The sequence below is a fragment of the Acromyrmex echinatior genome, unplaced genomic scaffold (assembly GCF_024713525.1).
Source record: "Acromyrmex echinatior isolate Ae372 unplaced genomic scaffold, ASM2471352v2 Scaffold21, whole genome shotgun sequence".
In the NCBI taxonomy this organism is placed as follows: domain Eukaryota; kingdom Metazoa; phylum Arthropoda; class Insecta; order Hymenoptera; family Formicidae; genus Acromyrmex; species Acromyrmex echinatior.
In genome coordinates this window covers 225,233-243,211 of record NW_028259055.1, presented here as the reverse complement: position 1 = coordinate 243,211, position 17,979 = coordinate 225,233, and the positions used below count along the sequence as shown (strand labels likewise).

The window sequence follows — 17,979 nt, the reverse complement described above, 5'->3', positions numbered from 1 at the left end:
GATATAAGCGACGTGGAAGAAAATGACAAGCTCTTGAAATTAGACTAAGAGGGAGCTCTGAAGATTTTTGGATTGTTGTGGGAAGTCACAATAGATACGATCCAATATTCTGTCAATATATGTAAGCAAAATGTTATCACTCGAAGAAGCATAATATCTCAAGTAACACAGATCTTTGACCCATTGGGTCTTCTAGGGGCAATCTTAATTAAAGGCAGGTGTATTATGCAGCAAACATGACAAATGCTCGAGTCGAATGATCAGTCTTGACTCAAGAAATTACAGGAATCGTGGCACAATTTTTACAGCTCATTGCGAAAAATTAACGAATTTAAAATTCAGAGAAATATTAATCCAGGAAACCTGGCTCAAAAATTTGATCCTGCTGGCTTTGACGATGCTTCGAAAGAGCATGTTTATACACTATTTCAAGGAATGCAGAAGACAATCAACAATCATATTTAATTTGCTCAAAAAGTAAGGTAGCCCCTTTAAAAACAATATCATTGCCACATTAGAGTGAAATGCGGCGCTCATGTTGTCAACGTTGACTGCAACAATCGTATAAACATTCGGAAATCAGAATTCAGCAAATTAACTTGTAGAGTGACTCCAGTATTGTGTTCCATTAAATCAGAACCAGTCCTAATCTGTTTAGAACCTACGCAGCAAATCGCGTAACGAAGATTCAAGATCTATCGAGAGAAGCAACTTAGCACGTATCATCGTCAGACAACCCAGCAGATGTCTTATCAAGAGGTTTAACAGTTTCAGAGTAGAAGCACAGTATCTTTTGGTGGCATTGTGGATTATCCTGGATGGATCATCGACTCAAAAATACGGCCGAAATACGGATACAGTTAGAGCCTGAAGCGGAGATCAAGAGGATCATAGCAGTTGTGCGAGTTCAACTGATGGGAGACTACTAAAGAAATATTTAATTTATAACAAATTATTAAGAATTAGCGTATATTGTTTGCGTTTTAAAAAAAACTGCAGATGACCGGAAACGAAGGTAACGAAACTTTTGACCGTAAGCGGATTGAATCAAGCCGAAATCGCTATTATTAAATTGATGCAAGCAGAATCATGCAATGGAAATAATAGCAATTGCAAATAAGTACTCAATTCATAAAAACAGCTAATTAACGGCATTCAATCCTTTCTTAGATCCACATGGGATCAAGCAAATTAATGCATTCAATCCTTTCTTAGATCCACATGGGATTCTCCAAGTCGGCGGCAAATCATCTATTGGAAGATCAGAAGCGATAATTTAATAATTTATAATATTTAATAATTTTGCCTTCTAAAAATCCCTATTATACTTTAACCACAAGACGAGCGAACGAGTGACATCTTCATTGTGGATAGAATCAATTATTATAAATACATTATTCGGCAACGATAATGCAAGGGCGACGAGAAGTCGCCCTAAAAAAAGTGAGTTGCTTGAAGTGTTTCCATATGAAATCAGAAAGCAGATATTAACACGAGACGGAACTGATTTTAATATATTTTCCGTTCGATCGGTGGAGGCTCTCCAACGGATGTTTGACTATACAAAGTACAAACAAAAGATAATGCGTTAAACGCGATAGAAATTCTGTTTCACTTTTTTTGCAGACTATCGAGAGGAAATATAAGCAGATGGGAGATAAATAGATGATGGCTAAAAGACGATCAGTTTAGGTAGAGGATATAGTTTAGAGAGTTCTGTTTAGAATGTTTCAATAAAATGCACTAAGAAAGTGTAAGTGTATTTTTTATGTTATATATAAATTAAGTTTTCTATTTTTTAAATTTGATACAATCGATTCACAGGGTCCGACATCGGCTAAACGGAAAATTCAGTGTCGATTTTTAGGGACCGACGCCGGCCGAACAGAAAGTTCAATGTCGGTTCCTTTATCCGATGTCTGGAGACCTACAAGAATTAACAGTTCTAACATCGACATATTTTTTGATCAGCGACTCTGATTCTATCTGTTAATACCGACATCCTAAACACACCAGAGAACTGCCCAAGACCTTATCCAGATGGTAACTGTTGCAGAAGATGCAGCAAAGAATATGGGCCTGATGGCATTTTGTTCGGAATATTTATAAGAATTATAATGACGTCATAAGTTTCTTTCTATCAGAAAACCTGAAGCTATGCTTATACTACTAAAGGACAAAAATTTACCTCCACTTCAATGGGAAACAGCCCGTATCACCAAAATTCATTGCGGAAACGACAACATCCAGGGTAGTCACTATTAAAACTTCTAAGGGATTGAAAAAATCCACTAGGGAGTTTGCCCATTTTCTATTTACGATAAAATAGAATCATAATTAAAGAGCGCCACCGATCGAATTAGAACGAATCGACACCAAGTAATCACACCACGACGTGCCGCGACTGCCGCATATGAATTGTGCGCAGTTTAGCTGCGCAGTGTAATATTCGCGAGTCATTTTATTTTTGACAACTGACGCACTTAATAGAATTTGGTTTGGATGGAGATCAAGAAGAAAAAGAAGGATTTGGTAATATGTGATTATCGTGAGTATTATGTATTTATCATTTGATATAATATAAGTATGTGAGTACGCAAACTAATGTTAAAAGAAAGTTTTTAAGATATCTCGGCATGTCTTTTTATTGGCATGTGAAAAAATGTTTTTATGTTTAGGCGGCCGTGATTCTTTATTATTATCAGACTATTAAAATTGACAAAGAAAATGTCGAAAACGTTTTTTTATCAAACTGATTTTGTTTTATTTAAATGAGTTCAATAATTTAGGTAAAAACAAGGAATTTAATTTACAATCTGATGAATTGAATCAAAATAGATTCAAAATGTCTGAATTAGACGTATCTACGTGATGGCATAGCTTATGCTGGAGAGTATAAATTACAACAGAAATGCAATTAATACTTTATTGGGAAAAGAAATTCTAAAATTGTCAATCAATGTTGGAATGGCAAATAATTGGTAGGCAACTAATTCGTTTCCTTGAAAGAATTAAAAAGATAGTCGAAATCTTATCTAGTGAAAAAACATTGTACTCTAATACTTTTACTTAGAAGTGAATTAAAAATGCATTTGTAATGAAAATGACTCATTAGTAATAAGATTAATGAAAAGTACAATACTTGACAATTTTGATCACAGATTTCCCATTACAGACTTAATGTAGGAAATTTACTTGTTTTAATTTTCTTATTAGATTCAGATTTCAAAACTTAAATAATGTAAATAAATATTTAGATTCACGAGAATTAAATTCACCAATCCTTATGAATTTTCATCATCTGTCCCCTTTAATATTCTACAATTTTTGTCCGAAACGTTTTTCCATATTTAAAGCTGTTCCTGAGATCCAAGGATAGTTAAACTAAAGACATCCTGTAACATGCGCTGATCAATGCCACTGCCGCCGTGATAAAAACCGACTAGCGCCCGCCGCTGATATATGCATCGGCGCATAGCTCTCTAATCATAATTAAGAAAAAAGTATAATTAATACGTTTCGTTATTCATTTGTTTAATTAGATTGATTATATGTACATTGAAAGGCCCTTATTTGTTGTTATCGTATCAAACATTTTATTAATTGAAAGTCTAGTCTTTCAAAACCAGAATTACGTTCGTGCAAAAATAGGTTGGATTGGCATCAGTTTTGTGTTTTTTTTAATTGTAAGTAATTGGCAGAACTGATATAAGACAGACATGGATAAAGTTTTATGAAAAAGCAATTAAGCATATAAATGGTATACATATATTCTCATTCGAATCATTTATACGAAAGATTTGTTCATTAACACAAATTAAGAAATTAACACGATCAATTTCTTAACAATTATATAAATTTTTATTTAAAAAAAATCATTTGGTTGAACACTTTTGGCTAAAAGTTATTTTTAACAAAAGATATCGAATTCTGTCCCATTGTGTGACGATACTATAAGTTTCAAGCCTTATAATTTGTAAAGTACTTAATAAAAAAATATTTTATTATAGCGTTTTGAAAAAAACTATAAGAACATGTAATGAAAAATGGGAGATTTTACTTAAAAAATTAAAATTAATCTTGCCCTGATCTTGACAACGCCAAACCAATGACACCATCTTATGTCCCCCTCGAAGTAAAAAAAAATTTTTGTTTGAAACATTTTTGAAACATTTCATCCATACATTTTACAACGCAAAGCGAGAGCCACCCCCAAATCGAAAATGACTTCGGTTAGATTAGTTTCTCGGTAGCGGAGTCCTCCCCCTCCCCTAAGGACTATTTCTTCCCCACTCAACTATTTGGAACAGAACGATTGTGTTTCATCCCAAAGGAGGAGGAGAAGCGCCCCTCTTCCGCCTATATATGTTTTCCTGCTTCTTTTCTTTACTTTTAAAAACAAAACAAAATCTACAATTCTGTTCTATATAGTTTTGTGTAGAAAGAACACACATGGGCGGGCTTTGCCTCTCCCCCTGTATGCCCACCTTGATTTAATTCTGATCTAACCCAACTCTTATCTCATTTCCCTTGGCAGAGATAAGGTGAACCTTGCTTTGCGTGGAAAGTCGTATTCCCTTAATCGATTCATGTCACACTTCTCTCCCTGTCCAGAGTTATCCAACTTTTCATGTAAAGCAGGCATCCAGATAGACAAATGCAGCGAATTTGCTAATATGTTTCCGGAAATTGTTGCAACAACTAATTTGGATAAACTCGGGACAAGAGATAGCATTATATCTATCATATTGAACTCAATAGAATTCTAATTCTAAAGACAATAATTTGAAGGCAACTTATTATCCGCATGCTATCCGTAGCTAACAGCATGTTTATAACATCTGTCAAATAATGATCGATATGCTATATGTATAATAAAGTGATTCCATCAAGATACTATCAATTTTGCCATTATCAAATTTAGAATTCACATGAGAACAATATTTCACATATAATGAGGAAGCACCTTGTCCCTAGTTTGTCGACATTTGTTATTGCAATGGTTGACAGCAATATATTGGTATTTTGAATTCATTTGTCATAAATTCAAGATGATCACGTTGCTGTCATGATGGAATTGGAATTCCATCATAGTGTAGATACTTTCATATTAAAGCCCAGCTTTGAGGGCTCACTTCACATGAGAAATGCTGCGCTCCTTGTATTCTTTCACAGGTGATTCTTATTTACGAGTTAAAGCATCTCCACCGTGGCCCTCTGTTGGCGGAAACGCATAATGCTTACGGATGATTTTCATGATAATATTTTGTTGGCAATGAATTATGATGGCATCGATTAAAAAATTTCATAGCTTGAAGACATATACGCAACAACGGATGTTACATGTTTTGTTGCCATCATATTTTCAAGATAGAATGATTAATCATTCCTTGCTGTTTTATGTTCCTTCATCTTACTAACAGCATAACATACCTATTGCTAACCGTTTGTTTTTGAAATTTCATTAACTGATTGCACACATAAGCAATCATATTGATGCAATGTATACTATTTTTATTCAGCAAATGTATGCCAAAGACAATTCATACAATGCATCAATTTGTTCAATATGCTAAATCGCTTGGTTATCTGGGAAAATAATTACTAACTGTGACTGGTTAATAACTTTATAGTGAACAACGAGCGACGGTTAAAACCTGTTGGAGGTCACTCAGAATTATGACCTTAACAACCTATGTCAAGGTTATCAGAGTTGCCCTAAAATGAATAATTACCTGAATTTTCAACACAATGGATCTTAGTTTTGATTAAATTACTAATAAATGAAAATGTAATGAAAATTCTATATTTCATCCCAAAGATTTTAAGTGTGAACTACAACCATAATTAAAAAATTGATATGCTTATGTTTTTATAAATTCTATTCTTATATTGACGGTTCAATTTCCGATATGTATTTTAAACGATATAATATATTTCTTTCCTTGCGAATTATTTGTTGCTTAGACCGTTTTAAGGTTTTAATTGTACCATTTAGATTTCAATTTTGTTAAATATGATACAGAAGATTAAGATCGAAAAGTCAAAACGCTATGTATCATGATATTTAAGTATATTAGATTTCACATATTATTTTGTTTAAGCAAATGACATTTTTGCGAGGCTTATTTGCTCTTTTGTATTAATTTAAATTTTTGTTGAGCTTAAAAGATTTTGATATTGTATTTTAAAATTTAATATGTAAAATATTTGTACACATATATGGATATATTATTTAAGATCATAATCTTAATAATATATATGTCAAAATAAAAAAGTAATATTTCAATATATATAATTCCTTGTGTAATATTTATCAACTGTACGGCAGAAAATATTAATTAGATTTCTAAGAAGTAAAGATCATCAAGGTCAACAGAAAGTTTATTGAGCATGATTAACAAAGGGAACATCAGATACAGATTTTGTTGAATTTGATGTATATAATAGTTCAGTTCTTTCACTAATTCATATACTAAAATTATAGAACCCACTTTTAATGTACTCGTAAAAATTCGAAAAAAATACATTTAAAAATTTACTGTATTAGTGATGTGAAATATTTAAACGCGTTTTTCTACTTACAAAATTCATATAAATCGAAATGCGTGGAGGCAGTACGCCCCTGCTAGAGGTGGCATAAATTGCCCTGTATACACTTTATAACACGGAACAAGGATTATTATTTATTCTTATTTTAATAAGACTTAAAAATTCGTATAATCGCATATTGAAAGCTGTTAACAAACTGCGAGAACTATATCGATTGTTCATAAAATACCTGCGACTTTCCATGATTTTCTAACTTTGTTTACATTCTTTAAGAAATTAGTATAGCATATATTAACTTCATTATTTGTAATATACCTCTTACCAGCTTGATCAAAAAGTTTCCGGAAGAGACCACCAGGTGATGCTCTGAGTCAGCTGATTTGAGTTCTTTTTTTTTGGCTAGGTTGCCACATCTATCATTGACATTTCCATCAAATTTTATCGCCATAGCTTGACATTTGTAAAAATTACGCCGTCTTGAGTACATCTACCTCTGCGCGTGTTTTCGATTTTTTACAGTTTTAAAAATGGAGTTGAATTTGCAACAACGAGTTTGTATTAAATTTTGCGTTAAAAATGGATTCAATGGTGCGAAAACCTTGGAAATGTTGGGAAACTGTTTCGGCAGTGATGTTCTAAAGAAAACAACCGTTTACGAGTGGCATGAACGCTTCAGAAGTGGTCGTGAATCCGTCGAGGATAACGAACGCAGGCCGTCGACATCGAAAACCGACGAAAACATCAATAAAGTGAGAGAAATGTTGGCCAATAACCGCAAATTAACTATCAGAGAGCTGGCAGAGGACTTAAACATTGCTTATGGATCCGTTCAGAACATTGTAGTTAATGATTTGGGTTTGCGCCGTGTTGCTGCAAAGTTGGTCTCGAAGGAACTGAATTTCATGCAAAAAAGACCGCGTTGACATCGCCAAAGACATGATTTCCAAGACTGAATCCGACCCAACATTCATCAAACGCATCATTACTGGAGACGAGACGTGGGTTTATGAGTACGACACGCAATCCAGACATCAGGCGAGTGAATGGAGAGCTCCAAATGAGCCAAGACCAAAAAAACCACGTCGTTTTCAGTCGAAAAAGAAAGCGATGCTCACGGTTTTCATGGATTACAACGGTATTGTACATCACGAATTTTTGTCAGAAGGTCAGACAGTTAATAAGGAGTATTATTTGGGCGTTATGAGACGTTTGCGTGAAGCAATTCGCCAAAAAAAAAGAATTTGTGGGTAAACAACTCGTGGATTTTGCACCATGATAACGCACCGTCGCACAGTGCCATCATTATCCGTGAATTTTTGGTCAAGAACAAAACGAATACCATCCAACAGCCATCGAATTCACCCGATATGGCTCCCTGCGATTTTTTTCTGTTCGATCGAGTCAAAAAATCACTGCGGGGAACGCGTTTTAATAGCCGAAAGGAGGTAATGGAAAAATCGAAGACGACTCTGATGGCTATACCAATAATAGAGTTCCAGAAATGTTTCGAGAGCTGGATCAAGCGCTGGCATAAGTGCGTTGCAGTCGCTGGAGAGTACTTTGAAGGGGACAATATCACTTTTGATGAAACTTGTATTTTGAATTTTCTGAATGAATTCCGGAAACTTTTTGATCAAGCTAGTATATCATGTTATCCTCTACATATTGTGGAACTTTAATTTACTATATCTCCTAAACTTGTGCTGTATTCTTGTGTATCTCTCTAAAAATATTTTTTATAATCTGCAAATTTTATTAAAACAATGATACTTACCTATTTTACCGTTGGGGCTATATGGATCGTAACTGCTGGTACTCATAGGACTCGCGTATCCATTATTGCTAACTTGCTGTTGTTGATGTGCGAGCGGACTGGAATGGGCCATAGGAGATTGCTGTTGTTCTGATAATTGCTGCTGGGAAGTAGAGTAAACCACGTTTTGACTTGATAAAGAATTCTGCGGCGATTCTGGACTGTCCGCTGCTAGCCAATCGTCCGATATTTTATTGCTGTTAGCAACACCGGTAAAGAGATTATTTCCGGTGACAATTGGTCCAGTAGTTACAGTAGGCGACGTCGATGTCCCTACCAGATGATCTGGTTTCTCGGCCTTAACCAATGTCAAGGATGTGGTGTTGACAGAGGCAATGGTACCGATGCCTGTAGAAGTAGAACCACTGTTATCAGTGTCCATATTCGAATCGGCACTGGTATCCATACTGGGAGTTATCGTCGTCGCTCTCTTCGTAGTCGTCGATAGATTTATTGTACCTTTTAACCTGGATGAGGCTGCCAGGACGACATTCTCCGTAACAACCTCCGACCCTTCATTGCATCGTACTGTTACATTGTCACTTATTAAATTGGAAAACGTGACAGATCCCGTAATATTAAATGTTTTCTTGACATTTCCGTTTCTAGACGTTTTTGTTTCCTCTTTTCGCTATACTGGAGCTTATGGCTTATATTTGTACATATAATATGTATATATGTATGTATGTATGTACACACACACACACACACACACACACACACACACACACACACACACACACACACACACACACACACACACACACACACACACACACACACACACACACACACACACTTAAGTATATGTATATATGCACAGTATCTCAAAAAGGTCGAGACACTTGAATATGTCAGAGAATAAGTTTTTTAAGAAAAGTATTTCAGACAAAAGTTATAAGGTTCCAAAAGATCTATTTTCTGATTTTATCAGTTTGGCCTTAAGTGGCGTCGCCAAGGTCTAGTCAAGATTACATCAATTTTTTTTAATAGCACACTCTATTTTTTATTCCAGAATGTAATCCATAGTGTCAAAAGACTACAATACTATAGTTTACAAAACACTACAATACTATATAGTTATTTTTCGTAAAGTACTTTTCAAGTTGTAAGGCTTGAAAGTTACAATGCCGCCGACATTAGTATTATTTTAATTTTTATATAAAAATAAATTTTCAGTACAAAAATAAAAAAAAAAGAAACAAGTTCCAGTGATCTTGATCTTAACGAATGTTATCCAGGACATGATCCTGAACAACATTCAAGAGGTTTAAGTCATCGGTTGAACACCTTGCGTAATGCTAATGCCGGCGGTACTATAACTTTTAAGCCTTATAACTAAAAAAATACTTTACGAAAAATAACTTTGTTGTGATATTTTTAAAAGCTTTTGACACCAACTATTAGATTTTAAAATCAAAAATAAGATGTGCTTTAAAAAAATCAATGTAATCTTAACCTAACCTTGGTGATGCCACTTAAGTCAAACTATAATAATAAAATCAATAAATAAATCCTTTTAAACCCTACAACTTTTATCTGAAACACTTTTCTGTAAAACTTATATTTTTCAAAGTATTCAAGTGTCCTGACCTTTTTGAGACACTCTGTATATTAAAAAACTAAGAGAATTAAAAATTTTTTCACAATTGTTTTACTTTTTCAGTTGCTTTTTAATGACAAAAAAATATTTTCAATAAGTTTGTCGTTTTTCAAACCATCCTTAAACCATCCTTAACTTTTCCAATTAATGAAAGCACTAGAGTATCGATACATTGATTATCGATTATTAAATAATCTTTAAAAAGAAAATTATAGTTTCGAACTATTCGATTATTCAAACTTAAGATAAAATAATCACAGCCTCCAAACGCATTTTGACATGTGCGTGTGTTTATTATATCTTCATAATTGAAGTTGTCGCTCGCTACTCGAAAAATCTGTAACATAAAATAAAATGATTCCTTAATTTATATTATTATACTAAATAACTGTAATTAATTAGATCATATTTTAAAATTTAAAAAATTTAAAAAGGATGAAAAATGCTTTATTTTATAAACATTTGTATTAAATTTATACATATAAAATTTTTCTAATAATTATTTTATAATATTTATCTACTTAACTCTCTAGGTGTCAATTTTAATGTTTTCAATTTTAATGAAACTTAATGGATCTATAAAGGGGGCTAAAATATTCAGTACATATTTTTTCGACAATTAAACATGTTTAAAGGGAGTGATGGCCGAACTCGATCGATAGTACAGACTTTCTTATATTCCAAATTCAATAATAGTGATATCTTTCATTTCTTATATTTATCATATATCGTTGTGTCTCTGCACTCAACGCATTCATCTATCCTTATCTAACATATTGCAACGCTATCTCTTGCAAGATCGAGCATGCATTGTTAGGCATAGTTATTACTTTGTTTACCATTCCGAGTTATCATTCAGCATTCATATACACGTAATTTTCAGATCGATATAAATCTTTCTTTATAAGCTTTTAATCTTATGTTAGTTTCATAAACTCACAAATTGTTTGTTCACGTAAAAACGGATGCTGAACTGTCGTTTTGTCCACAGAGTTATAAAACTTTTGTATTAAGGAAAAAATATAAGTTTTTAACTTTTTTTTATTTTAGTGTAAAGTCCACTGTAGCACCATCAAATTTTGTACCTACTTTAATTCTTTAAATGGATTTTTGTTCAATAAATTCGGAGATTTATATCGATCTGCAATGTCTCCATAATTTGGTTACTCCAGCATTCCCTTAAGGTAAAGATATTAAAAAACCAATAATTTACGAGACATTTTACGCTTTTTATTCTGATACAATTTGACATAAAACATAGAATACCTCGTAAACTATTAATTTTTTTACAGTTGTACCTTAATACTTTTATGCACAGAATAATAAGATGAATAATATTATTAGGTGTTGGAATTAATTCGTAGCGTTTTACAAGAGATGGCACAAGCAGTACACTATTTCGTTGTTACCTATAGTTCTGTATACATTGTAAACATCTATCATAGGACGTCATTTGCCGTACATAACCTTTCTTGAAATCATAAATAACAATACTGTATAATTCATTGAATATGTCAAAATTTGTGCCAGATAAAGTGTTTTTGCGGGGAGTTTTGCTTCATTACTTTAATATGAACAAAAGTGCAGCTGAAGCTCATCGTATTTTAGTGGATGTGTATAGTGAACATGCTCTGGCTGAGCAAACGTGTAGGAAATGGTTTGCACGTTTTAAAGCTGGTGATTTCGACTTGGATGACAAGGAGCGACCTGGTCAGCCGAAAAAATTTGAAGATAACGATTTGCAGGCACTGCTCAATGAAAACTCATGTCAAACACTTAAAGAATTATCTACGTCATTGGAAGTTGACTTCTCAACAATAGGAAAACGTCTTAAAAGTTTGGGCATGATCCAGAAGGAAGGACATTGGGTCCCATATGAATTGAAACCAAGGGATATTGAGAGACGTTTTCTCACGTGCGAACTGCTGCTTCAACGGCAGAAAAGAAAAGGTTTTTTGCATCGGATTGTTACCGGTGACGAAAAGTGGATCCATTATGACAATCCAAAGCGCAGAAAGTCATGGGTTAAGCCCGGCGAACCATCAACATTAGTGGCAAAGCCCAATATCCATGGCTCAAAGCTCCTGCTCTGTATTTGGTGGGATCAGAAGGGTGTCATATACTACGAACTGCTAAAACCGCATGAAACCGTTACTGGAGATCTCTACCGACGGCAACTGATGCGCTTGAGCCGTGCATTGAAGCAAAAACGGTCGGAATACTTCGAAAGACACGATAAAGTCATCTTGCTGCACGACAATGCTCGCCCACACGTTGCAAAACCGGTAAAAACATACCTGGAAACACTTAAATGGGAAGTGCTACCGCACCCGCCGTATTCTCCTGATATTGCACCTAGCGACTACCACTTGTTTCGATCATTAGCTCATAGCTTGTGCGAGCAGAAGTTCACATCTTACGAAGATTGTACAAAATGGTTCGATTCCTGGATTTCATCTAAAGATGAACAGTTCTTCCGACGCGGTATTCATTCACTGCCCGAAAGATGGTCAAAAGTAGTAGAAAGTGATGGGAAGTACTTTCATTAATGTATTTTTTAATGCTCATGTGAAATAAATAACATTCTTTCATTAAAAAAACGCTACGAATTAATTCCAACACCTAATATAATAAGATGAATCAATTAGTGTAGAGAAAACAGTTGCCATTTGAAAAAATTGCACATTGTAAATTGCATAATTTTTTTTTTAAACTGTGTAAGATATTTTATGTTCCATGTCAAAATGTGTCAGAATAAAGTGTGAAATACTTGATCAAAAAGTTTCCGGAATTCATTCAGAAAATTCAAAATACAAGTTTCATCAAAAGTGATATTGTCCCCTTCAAAGTACTCTCCAGCGACTGCAACGCATTTATGCCAGCGCTTGATCCAGCTCTCGAAACATTTCTGGAACTCTATTATTGGTATAGCCATCAGAGTCGTCTTCGATTTTTCCATTACCTCCTTTCGGCTGTTAAAACGCGTTCCCCGCAGTGGTTTTTTGACTCGATCGAACAGAAAAAAATTGCAGGGAGCCATATCGGGTGAATTCGATGGCTGTTGGATGGTATTCGTTGTTGCAAACTCGTTATTGCAAATTCAACTCCATTTTTAAAACTGTAAAAAATCGAAAACACGCGCAGAGGTAGATGTACTCAAGACGGCGTAATTTTTACAAATGTCAAGCTATGGCAATAAAATTTGATGGAAATGTCAATGATAAATGATGCCAACCTAGCCAAAAAAAGAACTCAAATCAGCTGACTCAAAGCATCACATGGTGGTCTCTTCCGGAAACTTTTTGATCAAGCTGGTATCTCGGTAAACTACTGGTTTTTTGATATCTCTATCTTAATTTTACCGGGACCCGGGCACGCAAGCGGCTTTCCCCCTCCACTCTTACTGCCTCTCTCGCCACCGCATCGTCACTTCGGTAAAACTTCAACATGATTTTTTTCAATTTCCCTCGCCGATAAAAAAGTGGAATTTGATATTGGGCGAAAGATTTCATCATACTCTAAATGAATTTAGTTTTTCAGAGGATCTCAAAGACAGAAATCCCCCTATATCGTAGGCATCCTCCATGTGTTTTTAAAACAGAGAATTTATTTTTAAAGCAGAGCATTTGTTTTTGAATTTGTGTAATTGAAACAAAAAATCTTATTCTAGCCTTACTTATATGGTCTGGTGTCCCTCTATATCATCAATGTGATAGATTTCCCAACCTGAATATTCGTCTTTAATCCAACTTTAACAATTAATATCTCGGATCGTGGAGCAAGCTTTCTTTGCTAGATTCGTTCATTTCGTGCAAAAATTGAATGAGATTAATTTTATAAAAATCGAAGTTGAGAAAGCTAAATTTAACAATTACAAGGTTACACTGATCTATTGAGTGTCATATACAAGTTGAGAGTAAACTGCTGTTGGATATAATCTTATTTTCATCTTTACGTAAAAATGAATTCTTAGTGCAAAAATGAAAATAACAGGTACAACCTCCAATAACTTTGATGCTGACAAATGAAAGTCAGAACATGATCCTGAACAATATTCAAGAGGTTTTAGCCATCGATCGGACACCTTACGCTAATACCGACAGTAACTTTCGAACATTACAACTCGAAAACTTGATGAAAAATAACTTTATTTAGTGTTTTGAAAAGCTTTTGACTCCAGCTACTAGATTTTGGCACCAAAGAGTGTACCATTAAAAAAAAAATAATTTGACCTTGATCTAACCTTGGCGACACCACTGAAGATAAAGCGAATGTGAATAGATCTTTTCAATCCTACAATTTTTGTCTGACACATTTTTCTTGAAACTGCTTTGCTTCCGAGATATTCGATTGTTTCCAGACTTTTGATACATCCTTATATATACGCACGCACGCACGCATGCTTTATTACGAGAATACTTTATCGTATACAAATATAACAGTCTACACAGTATAGCATCTCTGAAAAAATTTGATTTAATTTTTTAGTAAAACTTAATTTTATTAACCCTTTGCCAGACTTTTCTCTTACAAATTAAAAAAATTAAGCTTTGTACGAACGATGTACCACGGCTCTCATCCGTGATATTCATGTTTGGCTCGATTTCCTTACCATATTGTGAGTCTCACACAATATTGTAGGCGAAAGGGTTCATTATATTAGGTCATTTAAAAAGTATCCGCGGTTTTTTGTTCAATTTTTGAATGAAAAAACCGCAGATACTTTTTAAATAACCCAATATTTTATGAGAAGAAGATCCAGCTAACCTAACCTAATCTAAGCTGCAATTTCAACTTGTTGAAGATAGCCACAGTTCTGGTTGGAAATCGACGAATGCGCACTAAAAATTGGGGATCACATAAAAAGTTCAGTGTCCATATTGTATGTACTTATACTATGCTCAAACATCGAACTTCTTTGTGAATCCAGCTTTACGCAAGATCTGATCGATGCTGTCCCAAACGTTCAAGTGCGGTGATGAATGTTGTTTTCTTCTCATGTTTTCTGCATTGATTCTAACGTTAAAGAATCACCCGGGACAATTGCATTGCTATATTACTCACTAGAGTCATTATAATAAGAGTCGAGACATTAGCGATTCACCTCGGAATTGGTCAGCGCCATATCTGGGACCGTGTGCGATGTGTTAGTAAAAACATGAATTTGTATAAACGTACTGTGTTCGTGTTAGTGAAAATGTGAATTTGTGTAACATACTCTGTACGTGTGAGTTTTGTGTAAACGTGTCCCAGCAATGGCGTCCTTTCGGTCTGATGTATTGACCCTTATTATAGACTGTGGTCAAAATCTCGCTACAAATGCTTTAAAGCGTTTGATGGACCAATTAGAAGAAAGAATTTTACAAAATGATCAATTAAAAAACGCTTCAAAGCATTTGCAACATCGCGTTGACCATACCCTATTCACCCTATGAATGTCCTTGGTGTCCTATCAAAGATGTTCTCATTGATTTCCATCGCCGTTTGTTCGTTCGAATTTTCCAGGCACGTCGACCTCTATAGAATTTTATTTCCCACTCGTTTATATCTTTATCTAATTATAAGATAATGTTACGTCCGTACAATATTTTTGCCCTAGTTGCTAATATATTTTGTCTTTTGCGCTGTTTCCATCGCTGACGCGACATAACGCTACCTCCACATGTAGCGATTCGAGCATTTCTTCGACAAGTACACTGCTACGAAAGGAGCTGCCTTAAAGTAGGCCCCCTCCTATTACGTAACACTCCGGATGCGTGGAGTGGAGCGAGAAAGGCTTAATCCTTTCAAAAGAGGTTTGTTCGTGTGCTCCAAATTAACCCAGAGAGCACTTGGATCACAGATAAGGTGGCGGTTGAAGCAATTGCATTCATGTGCTCCAATGTTCAGTGACACGAACGGATTTAGGACAAGTGAGCCTGTCACCTAACCTAATCTGTGAGACCACTTGAACGGATCGGACATGTGTCTTGTTTCGTTTCGGGTATTTTGTATTACTTCAATTATTTGAAAAGCGTTTTTATACAAAATAAATGCGTTTTTATTAAATATAAAAATTATATTTTTATATTACATTATATTATATTTTATTGTATTAGTATTATATTATATTGTTATATTTTATTTTTATATTTATATCAAACAAATTTATTAAATGCCTTTTTATACAAAATCTGAAATACTTTTTTCGATACAATACGTTTTCAATCATAACGCATGCGTTACATGCCCCAATCGTCCCATCTTCTAAAGGTTTGCTCGCGTCGTACGTTCCAACATGCCCAACCCGCTCCAATACGTTTGCGTCACCGTAACCAATATGGCGACTAGATATTCGCGTCGCGTTAGAGCATACTCCATGAATCAATTCGCGACGCGAACAAATCTTAAAGATATAACAAGGGTACAGGCTGCAATGGACGAAGAGGACCCGAGGTTATCCGTCGGACCGCAGGAGCGGGGACGCAAATCATCGCAGCAACATGGTAACGACATTGTATCGACTCATAGCGTTGTCATGTACCACGTGGTCACGGTATGTTCGTGCACCGTCACGGTGAAACGGAGCGCTGTAACGACGCAGCATATTTGCAGAGGCGCCACTGTCTCGGCCATGTCACCTGGCCGCCGCGTGCCACGAGCATCCACGCGAGAGCGCCACCGCGCTATCGTTTCGTCAACTACCTAGTACGCTTTACCGACTGCATCGCAACGCGGGTGTGTGTCCACGTGTGACACGCTTCAATGTAGTGACGCCTGCAAGTTATATTTCTTGCCATATGCCCATGCACTGTAACACTTCATGCGCGTAAAGGTATTATACGCGACGAGTCTTATCGCGCTATTTCGCTAGTTGGATTTGTGTAATCCCTCATATACAACTAAACTGTGAAAGTTAGGAGATCCTCTGCGAAACGTGTTTCGGTTTGGACAGAAAGAAATCTGAGAGAGGACATGATGACTCAAAATCTGTAACCGTAAAATGCTTGTGGCGTTGCGAGCGTTAGTCGCGGCGCTGCGAGCGTTGGTTGCGGCGCTGCGAACGTTAGCTGCGGCGCTGCGAGCGTCAGTGGCGGCGCTGATACGGTCGTTCTTTCCGTTACTTCTTCCATTCGCTCTCTCTAGTGTCATGGCGTGCCGCGTGCAGACCTCGTGTAAGTCTCTGCGATAATCAGTAAGTTAGAACTCGGAAGTTGAGGTTCCGAATTACTTCGTGTATTCCGCGAGACCGATATCGATCACTATTCATATCTGTGATAATTGTTAGCGTCGTCAGATAAATTCTTAGAGTGTATTTTCATAGTTCTAGTATTGTAACTCCGCGACACGATGCTGGTATCCGAGCCATCTTACACGCGCAATCACGTTTCTACTTTAATCTACATTTGTATTTAGTACTTAATTAGTTAGATATTAAGTGTGTATTAAATCGCCTCATGGCATAAAAATCAGAAACAATGCGTAGCGCTCATTCTCAACCTAACGATTTCCCGCCATTTGTCCTTCGCCGTGGTTGGCAACCACCGGCGCCATATTGCGTAGCACGTGATCCAATAACCACATGCTGCCGCGCACTACTGCCCTCTGACAAAGTGGATGTAAACTACATAGCAACATCCACTTTTCTTAGGGTATATCGTCCATTTTTCAAGGCTGGAAATAATAAATCGATATTTGATACATATAATTGTGCTACATATGTTACATCATGCTATCAAATATCCAATTATCATCTTCAGCCTTGAAAAATGAACGATAGTTTGGAACCCGCTCACATATAAACCGCCTATTACCACGCCGTGCAACACAACCTTCAACTTGATCTGCCGCGTCGGTTTGACAGGTGTGGTGGATGTTCTCTCTTACTTTCAGTCGCACAGCCAGTGGCGAGTTGTGATATCTGTACCGACGTACGCATGATTTACTTCATCGGAATTGGGGAATAGCCATGGAACTAGGAATCCAGAATTGTGATGATATCGCAGCGCTTTGCCAACATCCAACGATACCT

At 35.7% G+C, this 17,979-nt stretch overlaps 3 protein-coding genes across 6 annotated transcripts in view; all 3 read right to left on the bottom strand.

The window, feature by feature from the left end:
• Positions 1-8,458, bottom strand: part of Pfas (phosphoribosylformylglycinamidine synthase) — a 241,992-nt gene extending 233,534 nt beyond the window's left edge. The window contains exon 1 of the mRNA XM_087416364.1: positions 8,327-8,458. The gene's annotated coding sequence lies outside the window, so the exon portion shown is untranslated. The remainder of the gene's footprint in view (positions 1-8,326) is intronic.
• Ecr (ecdysone receptor) overlaps positions 1-17,979 on the bottom strand; it is a 233,759-nt gene that overhangs the window by 157,424 nt on the left and 58,356 nt on the right. Inside the window, exon 2 of one of the 4 annotated variants that reach the window (XM_087416372.1) lies at positions 8,327-8,893. In XM_087416372.1, coding sequence (XP_087272498.1) covers positions 8,327-8,893 — 567 coding nt within the window. Of the gene's footprint in view, positions 1-8,326; positions 9,015-17,979 lie in introns of all 4 variants that reach the window. The other 3 variants (XM_011070950.2, XM_087416373.1, XM_087416375.1) reach the window with 3 other exon arrangements.
• The window catches only part of LOC147906543 (histone-lysine N-methyltransferase SETMAR-like), a 70,670-nt gene continuing 62,757 nt past the window's right edge, over positions 10,067-17,979 (bottom strand). The window contains exon 2 of the mRNA XM_087416384.1: positions 10,067-10,305. The gene's annotated coding sequence lies outside the window, so the exon portion shown is untranslated. The remainder of the gene's footprint in view (positions 10,306-17,979) is intronic.